The sequence below is a fragment of the Corapipo altera genome, unplaced genomic scaffold (assembly GCF_003945725.1).
Source record: "Corapipo altera isolate COAL_440 unplaced genomic scaffold, ASM394572v1 71, whole genome shotgun sequence".
In the NCBI taxonomy this organism is placed as follows: domain Eukaryota; kingdom Metazoa; phylum Chordata; class Aves; order Passeriformes; family Pipridae; genus Corapipo; species Corapipo altera.
Window position 1 is genome coordinate 6,019,595 of NW_020884916.1, and position 16,131 is coordinate 6,035,725.

Here is a 16,131-nt window from a genome sequence, read left to right on the forward strand (position 1 = left end):
ATTGCATCAACCTCTATCTGAGCAACCATGGCAACTTGTCAAACTAGGTCAAGATGTGGGGGCAGATAAGGCAGCTTTGAGAAGCTCTCGGAGCTGGTGAAGAACATATCAAACCCCGAGAACACACCAAACCCCAAGAACACACCAAAGAACGACGGAGCTTCCGCCAAAATGCACCTTCTCAGCCCAGGCTGCGCCTCCCGGGGCAGATACCATCAGAGATGTGCTGTGACAGGGCACTGGGCCACCTCCCTGGGCCACCACCACGAAAACAGGGCCCTGGTAACAAAACCTGACAAATATTGTCGAGTTCTCAACCCCCAGAAAACCCTGGAGATGTGATGGCCCAGCCCCACAGGGTGCCTTTGGGTGCTGGGTGTGGGCTCAAGGAATCCACTGAGGGGGAAATGGAATATGAGGGTCTTGTTTGGGGACCCTGGGCTGTCAATCCCCTGCTCTGCTCGTTTGGAGGCTCCACCTCCTCCCCAGAGCCACAGCCAGAGCCCAGACACCGAGTTCCTCTGCTGGAGCTGCGAGACAGCACTTCCTCCCCCAGTAAAGTAAAAGGAGTGCAGAGCAAAGCAAAGAAAGAACCAAAAGCTCTGCCTGGGTCCCCCACTCCTTGCTCAGATGGCCCAAGACAGCCCCCAGCAGTGCTGGGCAGCCTGAGTGGCATTTTTTGGCAGAAATGCATCAGCACAGAGTTTGAGAGTGCCCAGTTCTCCTCCAGTTTGTGACACAACACGTCCTCACTCGCTCTCGCTGCTCTCACAGGCACCCAGCTCTGCTCTGCACCCACCATTGGCACGGAAAGCTGGAGGTGCTGACAGGCCAGAGGGCTTGGAAAGGGTCAGAGGACACCTCTGGAGTCACCTGCCTGCAGAGATCCCCTGCCCAGAGCCCATTCCCAATGGCAACAGGGATATGGTTGTGCGAGGGCTGAGTATTGTTCATCAGCCTTTGGAGAGAGCAAGCAGAGCCCCAGCCCAAGGATTTCTGAGTGATCCTGGATTTTCCTCTCCACATTTGAAAGTCTCTCAAGTGAATCAGTGCAAAAATAAATAAAAAATCAGGCGTTCCCACTTATTGATCCCACAGAAGTGCCTGGGCCAAGGGATGTTCTTCTCAGCTCAAAAGGGGGTTTCAAATGAGGTGAGGGAAAATGTTACACTGTACAGAGGGTTTGGAATTGTGCTCTGGCATTGCAGGAACCCAAGTCCCCCCTTCCTGGTGGCACCAGGCCAAGGACAGCCTTTGGGGTGCTACTATTCCTTGGAAAAGCACAGGGTCCAGCTCTGACTTCAGCTCCTGCCTCTCTGCGGGGGTGGTTCTTTTCCACTCTTTTCCACGAGCTACAGCAAATGTGGAGGGAAACATCCAGCTTGGAAAGCAGAGCTCCTAGTTCTGCCAGCACCTCTGTGCCTCAGTTTCCCCGGATGTTAAAATTCATCCAGTGCTCCTTCCCAGGCACTGGATACCCAAAGGCATTGCTGGGAGAAAATGGGAATAAAAATTGCAAGTTGTGGTCCCTGGTCTCTTTTTTCAGGAACAGCAATTTCTGTGGCACAGCAGAGGACAAGAACCTGGGCACGGTCCCTCCTACCCCTCCTGCCTCTTCCCACCACACCCCCCGAGCCAAAATCCTTTCAGGAGCAGCAGAGCACACTCATATTTTGTATAGACTTTGTATATATTTTGTATAGACTTGGTCTCATTGAGCAGGCAGGGCTGAGCTTTCTTTCTAACTAAAGCTATAGCAACAAACCACTTCCTTTTCTGCACTCCTAAAATTATCTCCCCACCTCTCCTTCCTCCTACCCCTCTCCCCACCCTCACAAAAAGCTCGAGATCAGCCCCAAGATGAGCCGAGCGTGGGAGGAGATTTCAGGGACAGTCACACCTCAGGATCTGCTCTGAACCTGCTGATCCTTATCTGCACAAACTCTTTCCACCGGCTGCTCCCAGTTGGGGCAGGAGAGATCAGCGTGTGCAGCGCAAGGGGAGCTGCCAGGAGCTGCTCTGAGTTCCACTCAGAGCACGGGGAAAAGCCATGGAAAGGATGAGCTCAGTTTTAGCTGGAAGCCCCATCCCATCTCCGTGGAGATGCCAGGTTGCTGCAGGGCTGTGACACCACAGGAGTTTCCATGGCCTATCACCTCCTCATCTCTCCCAGATGAGAATGGAAAATGTTTGGGACTGCTTTGGCACCATCCCAGCCCTGCCTCACACCGAGGTACGGAGCAAAAGCAAGGGATTCCCTGTGCCAGAAGGGGAGAGGATCATTCCCATCCCACCCAGCAGTGCTGGGGATGCAGCTGCTCCTGCCTGAGGGGGGGAACCACGAGTGGCCAACACGGTGTCAGAGGGGGAATGTGGGCTCTCTGCCACCCTGTGCTCCCAGGGATCCGAGCAGATACCAGCTCCTTCCAGCCTCAACCAGGTGGGAATGGAACACCAGGCCTTCCCTCAGCCAGGTCCCATGTCCTGCAGGAGCTGTGGGATGCCCACCCTCACAGGAGCTGCAGCCCTGGAGGGCTGAGTGCTCTCAGGGGTGCCTGAGGCATGGGGCTGACCCCAGAGAGCCCCAAAAACTCCCTCACAGCCCAATAAACACAGACCTTGGGCACCCCAGAGAGCCCCAAACCCCTCACTCACACCCCACTGCAACACAGACCTTGGACACCCCAAAGACCCCCCAAAACCCCTCCCTCACAGCCCAACAAACAGCAACACAGACCTCAGGCACACCACAGACCCCCCAAAACCCCTCACTCACACCCCACTGCAACACAGACCTTGGACAGACCTTGGACACACCACAGACCCCCCAAAACCCCTCCCTCACCAGCCAACAAACAGCAACACAGACTTTGGGCACCCCAGGGAGTCCCAAAGCCCTCCCTCCCAGCCACTGTACCCACAGCCCCTGGGGGCTCTGCAGGGTGCTGGGGACGATCCTCCCTGGAGGTTTCCCAGGGAATGGGGAATCCCTACCTGTGTATCCAGCCAGGGCAGCAGCAGGAATGACGGGCTTGTCCTTGTTCATGTCGGCCCGATCCCGAACATAGTCCTTGAAGGTGCCCTTGGGCTTGTGGCTGGGCAGGGTGGCGGGATAGTCCTCGGAGTCGAAGCTGTCGTAGGACGGGACGCGCTGCAGGCTCTGGAACGAGGACTGGCTGCTCCAGGACTGCGTCAGCCGGTCACAGCTGTCGTAGCTCTCGATGCTCTCGAAGGAGTCCTGGCCTCCCAGTTTGCCTGGGGAGCAGGAACAGCAGGTGAGGGGTGATGGGCAGCACACGAGCTTCACCTGCCTGCTGGGCGGGCACCTGGGGCTGCCCCAGCACCCCTCACCTCTGAAGGAAGGGCAGCCTGGACCTGGACCTGTCATTCAGACCCCCGGAAAAGTTCAGAGAGAGACAGAGGCAAACCCCCAAATCCTGCCTCTCTCTCCCCAGGGCTGATGCTCAGGGCTGACTGGAAACAATTGTCCTCTTTCAAAAAGGCAACATCAAAGAAATAATTCACTTTACATATTCCAGACTGAGTTCAGGTGCCTAAACATGGGCACTCCAGGGCCTCTTTATTCAGAGGGTGGGGAGGCCCTGGCACAGGGTGCCCAGAGAAGCTGTGGCTGCCCCATCCCTGGAAGTGTCCAAGGCCAGGTTGGACAGGGCTTGGAGCAACCTGGGCTGGTGGAAGGTGTCCCTGCCCGTGGCAGGGGGTAGGACTGGCTGAGCTTTAAGGCCCCTTCCAACCCAAACCATTCTGTTACTTTATGATTTCTATGATTCTCTTCCTGCTGAAGGATATGGGGGTCCCCAATAAATCCTCTGTTCCCTCTGCCAGCCCCATACAAACACTGCCCAGGCCCATCCACGGGCACTGGCACCAGCTCCTTTACTTTTGATGTTTCCTCCAAAACTCCACAGCAGCCCTTCCTTGCCATATGTTACAAGCAGCTTCCACCCCCAAATCCCCAGGGAGCATCAGATTTGATGGAGGAGGAGAGTAAAGGGCTGAGAGCTCAAGCAGCTCTTTTCCCAGTTCTGGTAAGGTGAGCACAGCTGGATTGTATCAAAGCTGCTCTCTGGGGTATTTTTAGTAAAAACCAGAACACGAGAGGCCAGATCCTCAGCAGTGCTGATTTACACCCACTGAAGACAGCAATACACGCTCTGTACTTAAAACAGAGCTAAAAAAGGAGCCAAAGAACAAGCTGAAGCTGCTCCTCTGATCTCCCTTACGCTGCTGATTGCTCAACATCTTTCCTGACAAACTACGAGCGTAACAGGATCATTCAAGTTCACTAATTTCCCAAACCAAGCTAAAAACAGCTGCTGGGATTGTGCAAGAGCTCCTGGAGAAATTTCCATTGGCAGAGCTACCCACAGCCTGGGCCTGGACAGTGGATCCCAGGGGAAGGGGAACGTGGAAGGGTGCTGGCACACTCCCTAAATAGTTGTTGTGTTGTAGTTTGAAGAGCACTTGCTGTGAAAAGACTCAACTAATGAAGGCTCTGCCCTGATTGCTGGCCTGGAATCCTCAAATGTTTGGATCCATTGGTATATCCATGTTTCAAACTCACTTTTGTTTTTTTGCCTTTTTTTTTTTTTTGAGAATTCCACAGGATACACTTCAATGCTTTCCTGAATCCTGCTAAAGGAGAACAACACTGCTGTGTGTGCACATTAATTGGCATAACCAATTCCCTGAGCAGTCCTGCAGCACAAACTCACTTAGAAAAGGACTTAAAAACCTGACAGGGGTGTGGTTTGTGTCAGTCCATTGAAAATTCACCTCAGTTTGGCCTAACTGAAAAAACCATGCCTTGCACTAGCCCAGGAGAAGCTTAGAAGAGTTTGACAGCTCCACTTTCTAGGCAGGAGCCTGCTCTGATAAGGCAGAGTGAAACAATTCCCATGGGACCAAAGAATTCACTCCTAAAGCCCCCACAAAAGACAATTGACTGGAAAAGCCTCTCCCTGAGTGATGCTCAAGGGAGAGACTCAACTTTTAAGATAATGCAAGGTAAAGACAGACATAAATACAAATTAACCGGGCTCTGCTTTCTATTAAAGCTTCTTTCCACCCTTCTGGGAGGATTTCTGCCACCAAAGGCCCTTTCCAGGGCTGAAATATGTGTTAATGTGAGCACAGCCTGTTGGAATCATTATATTAAAGTCTTTGCTAACAACAGCATTAAGGGCTCTTTCTTCCCTCCCCTGAAACCATTTTTAGGTTTGCCACTGAGCACAGGCCCAAGGTACAGTTGCAAAAGCCTTCCTGGATCATTGCATTTCGAGGAGAATTATGAAATCACCTGTGTCAGAGAAAAGGTCAAGAAAAGGGAAAGGCACTGATGAAATTCAGGCAGAAAAACAACCACAGAAAGAGGAGTTCACCCAAAATTATAACCCTGTGCCCTCCTGGCTCATCCAGGTCACCTCTGTCAGGAGAAGAGGTAATAATACGGATAATGACTTCCCTGGCAGACTGGAAGAGGAACGGGAAGCTGCAGCTGAGCTGCTCTGAGCTGGGATGTGCAGAGCAGAGCTGCAAAGGGGAGGCAGCACCTCCCCAGCTCCCAGAGCTGAGAAAGGGGTTTCATTGTTCCACATCCAGCCTGGCTCACAGCAACACATCACCACAAGGAATTCGAGGCTTGGGGACATCTGGATTCTATTCAGGGGGTGGTGGCAGGGCAGATCCCTTCCCTGTGCCCCAGGTTCCCTACCTGGAATGAGGAGACAATGAAGCCCCTTTGTCAGTGACTTTGAGCTCTGTGGGTTCAGTTTTTGCTCTGATGGAGGTTGGAAGCACCTGCCCCTCACCCTGCACCAGGTGATGTGGCTACAAAGCACTGGGGCAGCTGGGCCCCATGTGTTCTGAATTTAATAGTATTAACTGGAAAGGTGTTTGGACTCAGATCCTCCAAAGTGCTCAGGTGTTTAAATCCCATCACCTGAACCAGGAATCCTGTACCTCTAACTCTGGAGATGTCTGGTTGTAGCAGGAGGATTCAGGGGGTCCTTCAGCTCTGCTGCTGCCTCAGCCCCTGACATCTGCACCTCCTGACAAAGCCCAGGGCTTGAATTCAGCAGAATATCCATGGAGATAATAGACAAAGACTTTGGATCATCGAGTGTAAAACTCTTCAGAGCCCTTGACAGTAATTCCTGATGAGAACTCGTGAAGAATTTGTGGGGTTTTGCCCGATCTCCTAAAAAAATGGGATATATACAACCACCAGCAGTTTGTCCTCCCCAATAACCTTAAAGCTTAAAAATTTCACCCGAGTTTGACATCAAAGCCCAGTGCCAGAAATGGCACATTTTTGCAGATGTTGTAAAAACAGGCAGCGGAGGAGAGAAAAGAAAGACCTCCTTCATGTTTTCCCTGGAGGAGAGAAAAGAAAGACCTTCTTCAAGTTTTCCCTGGGAAGAAAGGCAGGGAGGGCTCAAAGCCACCAGGGGATCCAGCTCCAGAAGACACATGTGTTGGGAAAAGGCTCCCTGGGAACATCTCCCAGGGGAGGGAAGGCAGCACGGATGTTGTTACAGGGAGAACAGGAAGAAGGGCATGGTCTGAAGCTGTGCCAGGGTTGGTTTAGGTTGGATATTAGAAAGAATTTCTTTCCAGAGAGGGTGTTCAGCCATTGGAATGGGCTGCCCAGGGAGGGGGTGGATTCTCCCTCCCTGGAGGTTTTTAAGATGAGACTGGATGTGGCATCAGTGCCATGGGCTGGGAACCACAGCGGGGTTGGATCAAGGGTTGGACTTGATGATCTTGGAGGTCCCTTCCAACCCAGCTGATTCTATGATTCTAAGCCAAGCAAACCCTGGGTTTAGGCCCAGCTTTACCTCTGCTGGCACGTCCCATGCACATGTTGTCTGGTGTCACCACCTCCTGCTTGATGCTGAAGTAGTCTGTCTGCAGGGGGTCCGTGGGCAGCGGGTCCCGCAGGATGACCGAGGGATAGTCGCTCTCGTACTTGAGGGACAGCAGCTCCTCGGAGCTGATGGGGTGCAGGGTCTGGTAGGACTCTGTGATGAAGCTGGGCTCCGAGAACTCCGAGGGAGGCACACACTGGGCATGCTCAATGCCATAACCTGAGGGTAGAACAGGAACGTCAGAAACAATCTCAAAAGCTCAAAGAAACCCGAGCAGTGCTTGGTCCCTCTCCAGCCTCCTCATCCCCAGGGAGACCTGCAATGCCTGTGGATATAAAACACCTGGAACAGCTGGGAACTAGTTTTGGGAAAGGTTTCTAAAAGCTACAGAGGTGGTTTCTAAAACCCTTTTGGCTGAGGTTTCTAAAAGTTTATCCTGTCCTATAAATGCAGTAATTTAACAAAATCAGGCTTCCTCAGCCATCACCAATGTGCTTCCCACGAGGAGAGCCGCCAGAGGGGAAGAGCTGGAAAATCAGGAAGAATGGAATCTCACAAAGGAGATATAGGGCAGAAATGTTTCACTGATGACTGTAACAGGTGAACCATTCCCATAGTCCCCTCTCCTCACTGGCCAGAGCCTGGAATCCTGATTCTCTGAATCATGGAATCATGGAATCACGGAATCCCAGACCAGTTTGGGTGGGAAGGGAAATTAAAGACCATTTTTTTTCACCCCCTGCCATGGGCAGGGACACCTTCCACTAGCCCAGGTTGCTCCAAGCCCCGTCCAACCTGGCCTTGGGCATTTCCAGGGATGAGGCAGCCACAGCTTCTCTGGGCAACCTGTGCCAGGGCCTCACCACCCTCCCAGGGCAGGATGTCTCCCTAACACCTCATTGAAATCTCCCCTCTCCAGGTCAGCTGGGGTTTTTAGCTGGTTCATGAAATACCTCCCAGATTTCCAATGTGCTTCCAGAACATCTCCAAACCAACAGCAATGGGAAGTGCAGGAGTGCAGACTGAGGACTCATCCCTTTCCTTGCCAGGCTCCTTCCTAGCCATTCAGAATCAAGCCTTCTTCCCCCATTCCCTTCCTTTTTAAATATGTTTTTAACAATTCCCAGTACTCAGGAGTGTTGAGGTCTCTTACAAGGTTTGCTGAGCTACAGCTTCAAACAAACACCACTTGCAAAATCAGACCCCAAAAATACAGATGGCTCCTAAATAAACTCAAAACCCAACACGACTTTGCACAAGTCCTCATGTGATGCAGACAAATCTCTCCCAGAAGGCACTTCCATGCCTGGAAGCACTGGAATGACACTGCTAATTGAGACTTACTAACGAAATAGTCGGAGGTGTAGCGGGATTCGGGATACGTCGTGTTCGCTCCGTTTGCTGGGTATGGTTTCACCTCTTCTGCAAAGAGGAAAGGAAGGAAATGTCACACATTTGTGCTTTGCAAAACTTGTTGTAACACAGAGAGGTCTGAACTTCCTAAAATGCTCCTCTCTAGGTTAAACTGGGACGTTCAAAGGAACAGAAATTAATTAAAAGCTCAAATCCCACAGAAATTTGACACACTTTGTGAATTCTTGCTGCAGGTATGGCCAGATTTAAACCAAACCAACCCAACCCAAAGAGCAACAACTTTCTCAATCAGAGGCTCCAGGTGGTTCTGAAACACCAGTTGCATCATTTCCTTGCTTGCCTTGGTCTTTGTTGTCTTCCATCCTCCTGAGGGTTGCTGATCACGCTTCCATGTGTGAGCTCCCGAAAAAACTCACCTTACAAGGGCAGTTGTTTCCCTGAAAACCCCTATTTTTAGACCAGTAGTAGGTGTGTGCAAGGGAGTGGGTAACACATACCAAACCCAGCTCCCCTAAGCCCTCCCCTAATTAATGCTAATTCCCAGCCTATGCAGCACCTGATGCAGGGAGAACATTCCACATCCAAAAATGCTTTGTCCCACTGTCCATGACCCAACTCCTGGCCCAGACTCCACTGTGTATGTGTGGGCAGGATGCCAAATTTTAGCCTCTCTATAGGCATAATTCACTGGGAAAGAGCACAGAGCACATCAAAGCACAGATTCTCTGCTCCCTGTTGCTTTTTCCAAGCCCTTTGGTGCTCCCGGGCTTGGCGCTGGATTTGCTTTCCCACACAAAAGCTGCTCCTCCCCTGAGCAGTTTTTCCATGAACACCTTTCTCATTCCAACATGGCATTGTAGGCACAGATCCTGGCACGGGAGATTTTCTTTCCTTTGCAGAGGGCAACCAAAACAAATCCCCCCAGGCAGCTCTGGGCTGGGTTTGTCTCTGCCGAGGCTCAAGAGGAGCCGAGCGAAGACAACGCACGTTCGCTCGCGAGGAGCCTAATTTTGGCCCTCTCTCCTGGGGATTGCAGGGTGGAAAATATTCCCTAACAAAAGGAGGGTTTGTGCAAACACAGAGAACTAATGAGAAAAGCTCTTTTGCTCTCCCCGTGGTGGCTGCCAAGGCACAGGGTGGGTGACCACAGAGCAGGAGAGCAACCTTGGGCTGCGCTCACACTCACTGCTGGGAACCGAGGGGGTTATTTTAGGAAGAAATTTGGGAAAATACGCCTGAAAATACCCAAATCCAAGCAAGGAAAAGTGGCCCATCTGCTACCTTTTTATAACCCTGAGTAGTCTGTGGTAGGTGAGTCACTCAGAGCTCCCAGGGGAGGTCAGCCCAGGGGACAGCGAGGTCACAGCGTGTCCCAGCGCGACCCCGGCACAGGGGCAGGTAAAGCCAAACATTTTGGGGTTAACCACCACCCCAGCACCAACACCCCCAAGGGATGCTGGTGGGTGGATGGGGAGGATGGAGAGACAAATTTGACCCTGATCTCTCCACACATCCCATCCCCAGGCGCTAAGTGCAGCCCCCCAACTCCTCCTGAGTGGGGAAGGACCTGGCAGGGACAACTTTGCACCTTCTGTTTGTGCAGCACCAGCACAGCCCAGACCTTGGCAGGGGTGGGAGATGAGCTGCCACTGACACGAGCCCTGTAACCCACAGGGAACAGAAACCAGGCCTCAGAGTTATTTCTTAGAAGTCCTTGGTTACACCCTAAACACTTCACAGATATTGCCCTGCTGGGAAACGTGCTCAGAACCCACCAGAGGAGAGAGGGCTCAGCTTGTGCAAGAGGGACAAAGTCCCCAGGAAAGCCAAACACAGAAGGGAGATTTCTTGGTTCCCAGGGCTACACCAGCAGTGTGGAGACACTCAGAAATTCAGCTTTATCCTTTTCCTCCCTTTTGGAAGAAGAGTTACAACAGGAGCAAAGGTTTCCAGCTGCTTTGTAAAAGCTCCTGGCTGTCCCAGACCTTTGGTATCCTCAAGACTGCTGTGTCTGAACACCCTGGTGTTTGTCAGTGCTATACGAAAACGATTCCCACTTTCCTGTGGAATTACAGCTCCAAGTTCATCTCCACATGTGGGGAATCTACAGGAAGGAGCTGCACACACAGCTCTGATGCCTCAGCTGGTACCTGCAGCACATCCCACCCCTCTCCCATGAGTTATAGCCCCAAAAATCACAGAATTACAGAATCACCGAATGATTTGGGTTGAAATGAGCTTAAAGATCATCTTGTTCCACCCTTCTGTCACTGCCAGGGATACCAGAAAGGCTGTGGGAAGGTACAAGGAATGGCTCAGAGCAAGGAGAAATGGGCCTGACCACAAGGTTTTGCTCTGTTTGGTTAAAGTACCTGCTGTTGATATAAGCGCTCGACAAAAAACAAGCAAAAGAAGAACAGCCCAGATAAAGAGTGAGAGAGCAGAAAAACAGCCTGTCCTCCCCAGAGCCCGTGTTTACCTTCTGAAAACCACAGGTAGCAGTAAAATTAGTAATTGGCAATTAGCAGCCATTTGTCAATGGTTTCCTGGAAGGAATAACTGTGCTCCCCCTCCCCTTCCTGCCACCAGGGTCAGTAGGACAGTACAGGGGATGTTCCAGGAAAGCAAAGAGCTCTGCACAAAAAGGAGCTGGAAAAGGAGCCCGGGGGCTGCTGTTCCTGCTCATGGCCCAGGTCAAGGTGTTCAGCTCTTCTCCTGCTCTTTAGAAACAATCCCAACATTTCCTGGGCATCCAGACACTGAAAATCAACAGCCAAAATCAACCTGTGCATCCCCAGCCAATGACAATTGGATGCTGTCGCACAGGGACTGGCAGAGACAGCTTCTCCTCCCAAAAATGCCATTTTTGGGATGAGAAACACCCTTTTTGGGACATGAAACACCTTTTTTGGGACACAAAAGAAAGCAAAGCAGCTTCCAATCACCACTAGGAAATTAGGGTGGGATCTTGGTGGTGTTTTTGTGCCCAGTTCTCCTGGAGGAAGCACTAAAATTCACAACAGGAGTTGAACAAGCTGAGGAAAAGCGCTCTGGAAAATCCCACCATGGATTCCAGGCAGGCAGGGTGTCTCTGCCCACGGTGGTTCCTGCCAAGCATCTGGCACAAACACTCTGCCCCTTTCAAGTAGTGTCAGGATTGCCTTTGCCCACTACCAGTGGGGATGCCCATTTGGAATCCTACTGGAAATCTGGGCTTTGTAAGATGTTTTTCTTGGCATTAAAGGCCAAGGTGAACACCTCAGTGCTCTTTGGAAAGCCCCAAAATCAGGCTGACCAGGACAGCAGGAATCATTCCCTGCCAAGACTCCTGGTCTCACCTTTCTGCAGGATCTCCAGATGTTCCCAAAGGATGTCTCCCACAAAGTCAGGGGCCAGCTCCAGGAAGCATTCCTTGCCCAGGGCACAGAGGGCAGCTCCATTCATGCAGAACTTCTGGAAATCCACCTCCTTGAGGCTGAACTCGTTGACCGCCCACATCACCCAGTCCCGCACGTGCGTCTCCGTCCACTGCTGGGGATCTGCAGGAGGGATCCAAGAGTGAGCAACCACGAGCAGCTTTCCCAGGAAAACAGGGCCCAAACAGTGCTCCAGCTGCACAGCCTCAGCCCGTGGAGACTGGCAGCCCACTGGCACCAGGGTGGGAGGGAACACTGTGCCCAGTTTGGCTCAGCCCCACTGAACACATATTTCACACAAGGAGCTTTGGATTTGTTTGGGACTTCCAATAATCCCATCAGTTCTCTGACTCCCTTCTCCCACTCTTTTTCTCCAATTTTTTTGGGTTCTCCCTGTCACCAGTTTGACTTGTTGTACTCCCTGCTGCTTCTCCCTATAGTGGAGGTGACTTATCCACATTTTTCCAGCTGAAGCTGCCAAGAAACAAGGCAATACCACCTGAAGAGAACCAATAAAGGGATGGTAGACTTGGAGAATTCATGGAGAATTCTGGGCAGTCTGGCTGGAGGACACAATCCCTGTGGATACCAGGGCTGCTCACTGGGAAAAGCACATCTCACCTTTGGGAATTCCCAGCCGCTGCTGCTCCTTGGCGAAGCCGCTGAACGTGGCTTTCAGTGCCTGGGACATCATCTCCTTGCTGCTGGGAGTTAATAAAGGCACATCGGCACATTCCATGTCTGCAAAAAAGCAGGAGAGAGAGATGGCCATGAGGACACAGGAGTGGGAAAGGGGCCAGGAGTTGTGCTGGCCAGGTGACACGGTGCACATGGAATGTGCTGCTGGAATTGGACAGTGAGATCAAAGACCTTTCCAGACATCAATCTCCTTGGGCTTCATCATCCCAGGAGTGTCTGGAGCCTGGGACAAAGCTGAGCAGCTCCAGACACCAAGGAAGGCAAAGAATCCCACACCAGAGTGAGCAAGAAAAAGGGAAAAAGCATCCCTGAATTCCCTCTCTGTTGTCCTGGTCCAGGGAAAAACAAGGGAAAAATTAAAGAGTCTTAGAAAATCCTTTATTCCAGAAAATTCTTCCCTGAGAGGGTGGGGAGGCCCTGGCACAGGTTGCCCAGAGAAGCTGTGGCTGTCCCATCCCTGGAAGTGCCCAAGGCCAGGTTGGATGGGGCTTGGAGCAACCTGGGATGGGGGGAAGGTGCCCCTGGCCAGGGCAGGGGGAGGCACTGGATGGGCTTTAAGGTCCCTTCCAACCCAAACCAGTCCAGGATTCCATGATTCTATGAAAAAGGGAGCTGACAGCAGGCTGAAACAGGATGGGGAGCCAGCAGAAAACTCATTTGAGGAGGAAGGGAAAACAAAGAGCTGGAAAATCCCTCATTAACCCGGAGTTACATCATGCCCAGCCCGTGGCACCGAGTGACAGATCCAGGGGAGTCAGGAAGGACGTGCAGCCATCCCATGGGAGAGAGGGGCCCGGCCAAGCCAGGCCTGCAGTGAGCCCTGAGGAGAAACAAACCTCATCCTGCTTTTTTTTTTATGCCTTTTTCTGATTTGTTTGGAAGGAGGTGGATATTTGTAGCCAAAGAGTTTCACAGTCAAAAGCAACTGTTTGAGAAAAAAATTGGAATAAAGGTTTTGCTCTTTTTCCTACTTTATAAGTATTCCTGAAAAACATCTTTGATGGAGAAGGAAGGCCTCCCACAACCACCATCCCAAAAACTGAACTTTTTCGGCCTCATATGGCAATCTTCCACCTGAACCTGGTTCAGCACTGTAGCCTAGTGGAAGTTTTTCCATGAAAATTCATGAAAAAATGACAACATGGGCAAACTCTTGGGTGTTTTCATGAATATCTGGACACGGACATGAAAAATCAAAGAATTCTCTGTTTTGTGGGAATGCCACCATGGATTTCCATGGCTCTAAGTTCATTTCAGCTCTGATTTAATAAGCAAAATGCTGGTCAGTGTTTGTTTTAGGCAGTGTTGAGTGAATCCTTGATAAAATATGGATTCAAGACTGGACACAATGCTGCAGTTCCCAGTGCAGCAGAGCTGCTTCCCAGTCTGACCCAGTTTGGGGATCCTGCTCCACTCACATCCTCCGCAGCCAAACTCCTAGGTATCACTTCAAGGCCAACCAACACAATGTGGGGGTTTTTTTCCAAGTGGGAATCTCAGGGTTGGGCCAACAGGATTACAGGGCACTGGTGGAATCACCACTGGTGGAATCACCATCCCTGGAACTGTTCAAAAGAGATGTGGATGTGGCACGTGGGGATGTGGTTGGGTGGTGGGATGGCAGTGCTGAGGGGAATGGCTGGACTGGATGGTCTTGGAGGGTTTTTCCAACACAAATGACTCTGTGATTCCATGGATAAGCTCTGTAGCACAGGGTGAGGATGACTGTGACCAAAGCAGCCCCAAATCATCCTCTGGATGCAATGAATGCCATTCCACTGCCAAGCCAAACAGAGCAACTCCTCTGCCTCCACTTCTGCCCCTTCCACCTCTCAGCCCCCACTAAAATCCAGCCCTTCTCTCTAACCCCCTCCCACCTCAGTCACCAAGGCACTCAAGGAATGATTTGCAGACTCTTCGCTCAGGCAGGACCAGTAAAATTCCTGACCCCAAGTCTCTGGGGACCCAGTTCCTCCCCACATAAATCCAGGATTGCTGCCACAGTGGCAGCATCAGGACCTTCGAAAGCAAATCCCACATTCAAGAGCTATTTGGCAAATTACACTTCATTATTTACTGGATTTGGCTGGAGAGGGCACCGAAAAATGAGCAGCCACCCTTGTTATCTCTGTTCCCCATCTGCTGCCTCAAGATAACACTGGGAGAAAGTGGTTCAGTGCCCCTTTCCCTTCATCCTCATGTTACATTTTAATGCTTTGCTTTCTGTGGTTTCAGGGACCACCCAGGAATCCCTCCCCTCCTTGCCTGGTTAAACAGCAGCTCCTGCTCCCGCCTGCCATGAGAAGATGAGTCAGAATCGGGCTGAGAAAACGGTTCTAACCCCAATTTTTACACTGAATCACTCGTGAAAACCTGTGTGGAGGTGACTTCCTTAGGCGAGACACCACGAGCAGGGCGAGGGAGGTGAAAAAACGTGGGTTTATCTCTGCAACAGCAAATATCTCTCCCTGATCCCCCCCTGTTTTCTCCTGCAGGGTCCGTGGGGTTGGGTTTGTTCAGACCCAGAATCAATTTTTCAGTAGCGGGGGGATAAGGTTTCGGTTTAGGAAGGTGAATGCTGAGCTCTGCACAAACAACATGTCAAAACAGGGGAGACTTAAAAGTGATTCCCAGGGAGAGGTCATGGAGAAGCAAACAGTCTGTTTTCAAATTAAAAAAAAAACCATGCCAGAGGAGGGTTTCTGTTTAAACACCAAAAGCAGCCCAAATGTGCATTTCAAGGCTTCTCCTTGAAGACATGTTGTACTCGGCAGATTTAGGGTTGAAACATCATCTATTTTTTCCTGTTAAATCATAGCTGCTTGTTCACATTTCTGCAGAGGACAGAGCAGCCCCAAAGCCCTGAGCCTGCAAATGCTCAAGGGAGCTATGGTTTGGTCAGCGGGGTCCCACAGCTCTGTAAAACTCACATGGGTAAAACTAAATGTGGGTGAAAAGCTCTGCAGACGTGTTTGTGGGCAAGGCTTGGCTTTGTGACCTGAGAAACACACGGGGGGTGGACAGTTTTTAATCTAAATTCTGTCTCTGTTGGTTTGGAGATACTGTATTTACTTAAATACCCTTTTCTTTGTTAAACCCTAAGTGTCTGAGGAGCATGATGGGCTTCACCTAGCTCTGCATGGTGTAACTCGGGGTGTTCTGTGCAGGGCCAGGAGTTGGACTGGATGATCCCCGTGGGTCCCTTCCAAACAATTGTAATTCCATGAGCTTTGCTGGGTGCTGGGTGCAGGGGAGTTCCTTCCCATGGAGGAGAATCCAGCCTTGGTGATGTTCTCCAGCCCTTCACCTCCAGTTTGGGATTCCTAAAGCTCAGAGCCCAGCACAGCTTTGGGAACAAAAGCAACAAGCCAGGCTTAGCTTGCCTGGTTTCAGCTTTCCCTGCCATCTGAAATCTGTTTCCAAGAGTTTGATTAAATCTTGCTCAAATCAAACATGTCCCTTTGCGCCCCTCCTGCTGCCCACAGAGCACACACACACGGGACAGAACCAGCCCTGGGCCCACAGAGCACACACAGCACACACAGAGCACACACAGAGCACACAGAGCACACAGCACACACAGAGCACACACAGAGCACACAGAGCACACAGAGCACACAGCACACACAGAGCACACACAGAGCACACAGAGCACACACAGAGCACACAGACCACACACAGAGCACACACAGAGCACACACAGAGCACACAGAGCACACAGAGCACACACAGAACCAGCCCCAGGCCCACAG

General features: G+C 51.3%; 1 protein-coding gene across 2 annotated transcripts in view; it reads right to left on the reverse strand.

The window, feature by feature from the left end:
• Positions 1 to 16,131, reverse strand: part of ETS1 (ETS proto-oncogene 1, transcription factor) — an 86,224-nt gene that overhangs the window by 13,407 nt on the left and 56,686 nt on the right. For both annotated transcript variants that reach the window (XM_027655609.1, XM_027655610.1), the window contains 5 exons: positions 12,302 to 12,421; positions 11,603 to 11,803; positions 8,235 to 8,312; positions 6,861 to 7,109; positions 2,995 to 3,255 (listed from right to left, as the gene is read on the reverse strand). In XM_027655609.1, the coding sequence (XP_027511410.1) occupies positions 2,995 to 3,255; positions 6,861 to 7,109; positions 8,235 to 8,312; positions 11,603 to 11,803; positions 12,302 to 12,421 (909 nt within the window). The remainder of the gene's footprint in view (positions 1 to 2,994; positions 3,256 to 6,860; positions 7,110 to 8,234; positions 8,313 to 11,602; positions 11,804 to 12,301; positions 12,422 to 16,131) is intronic.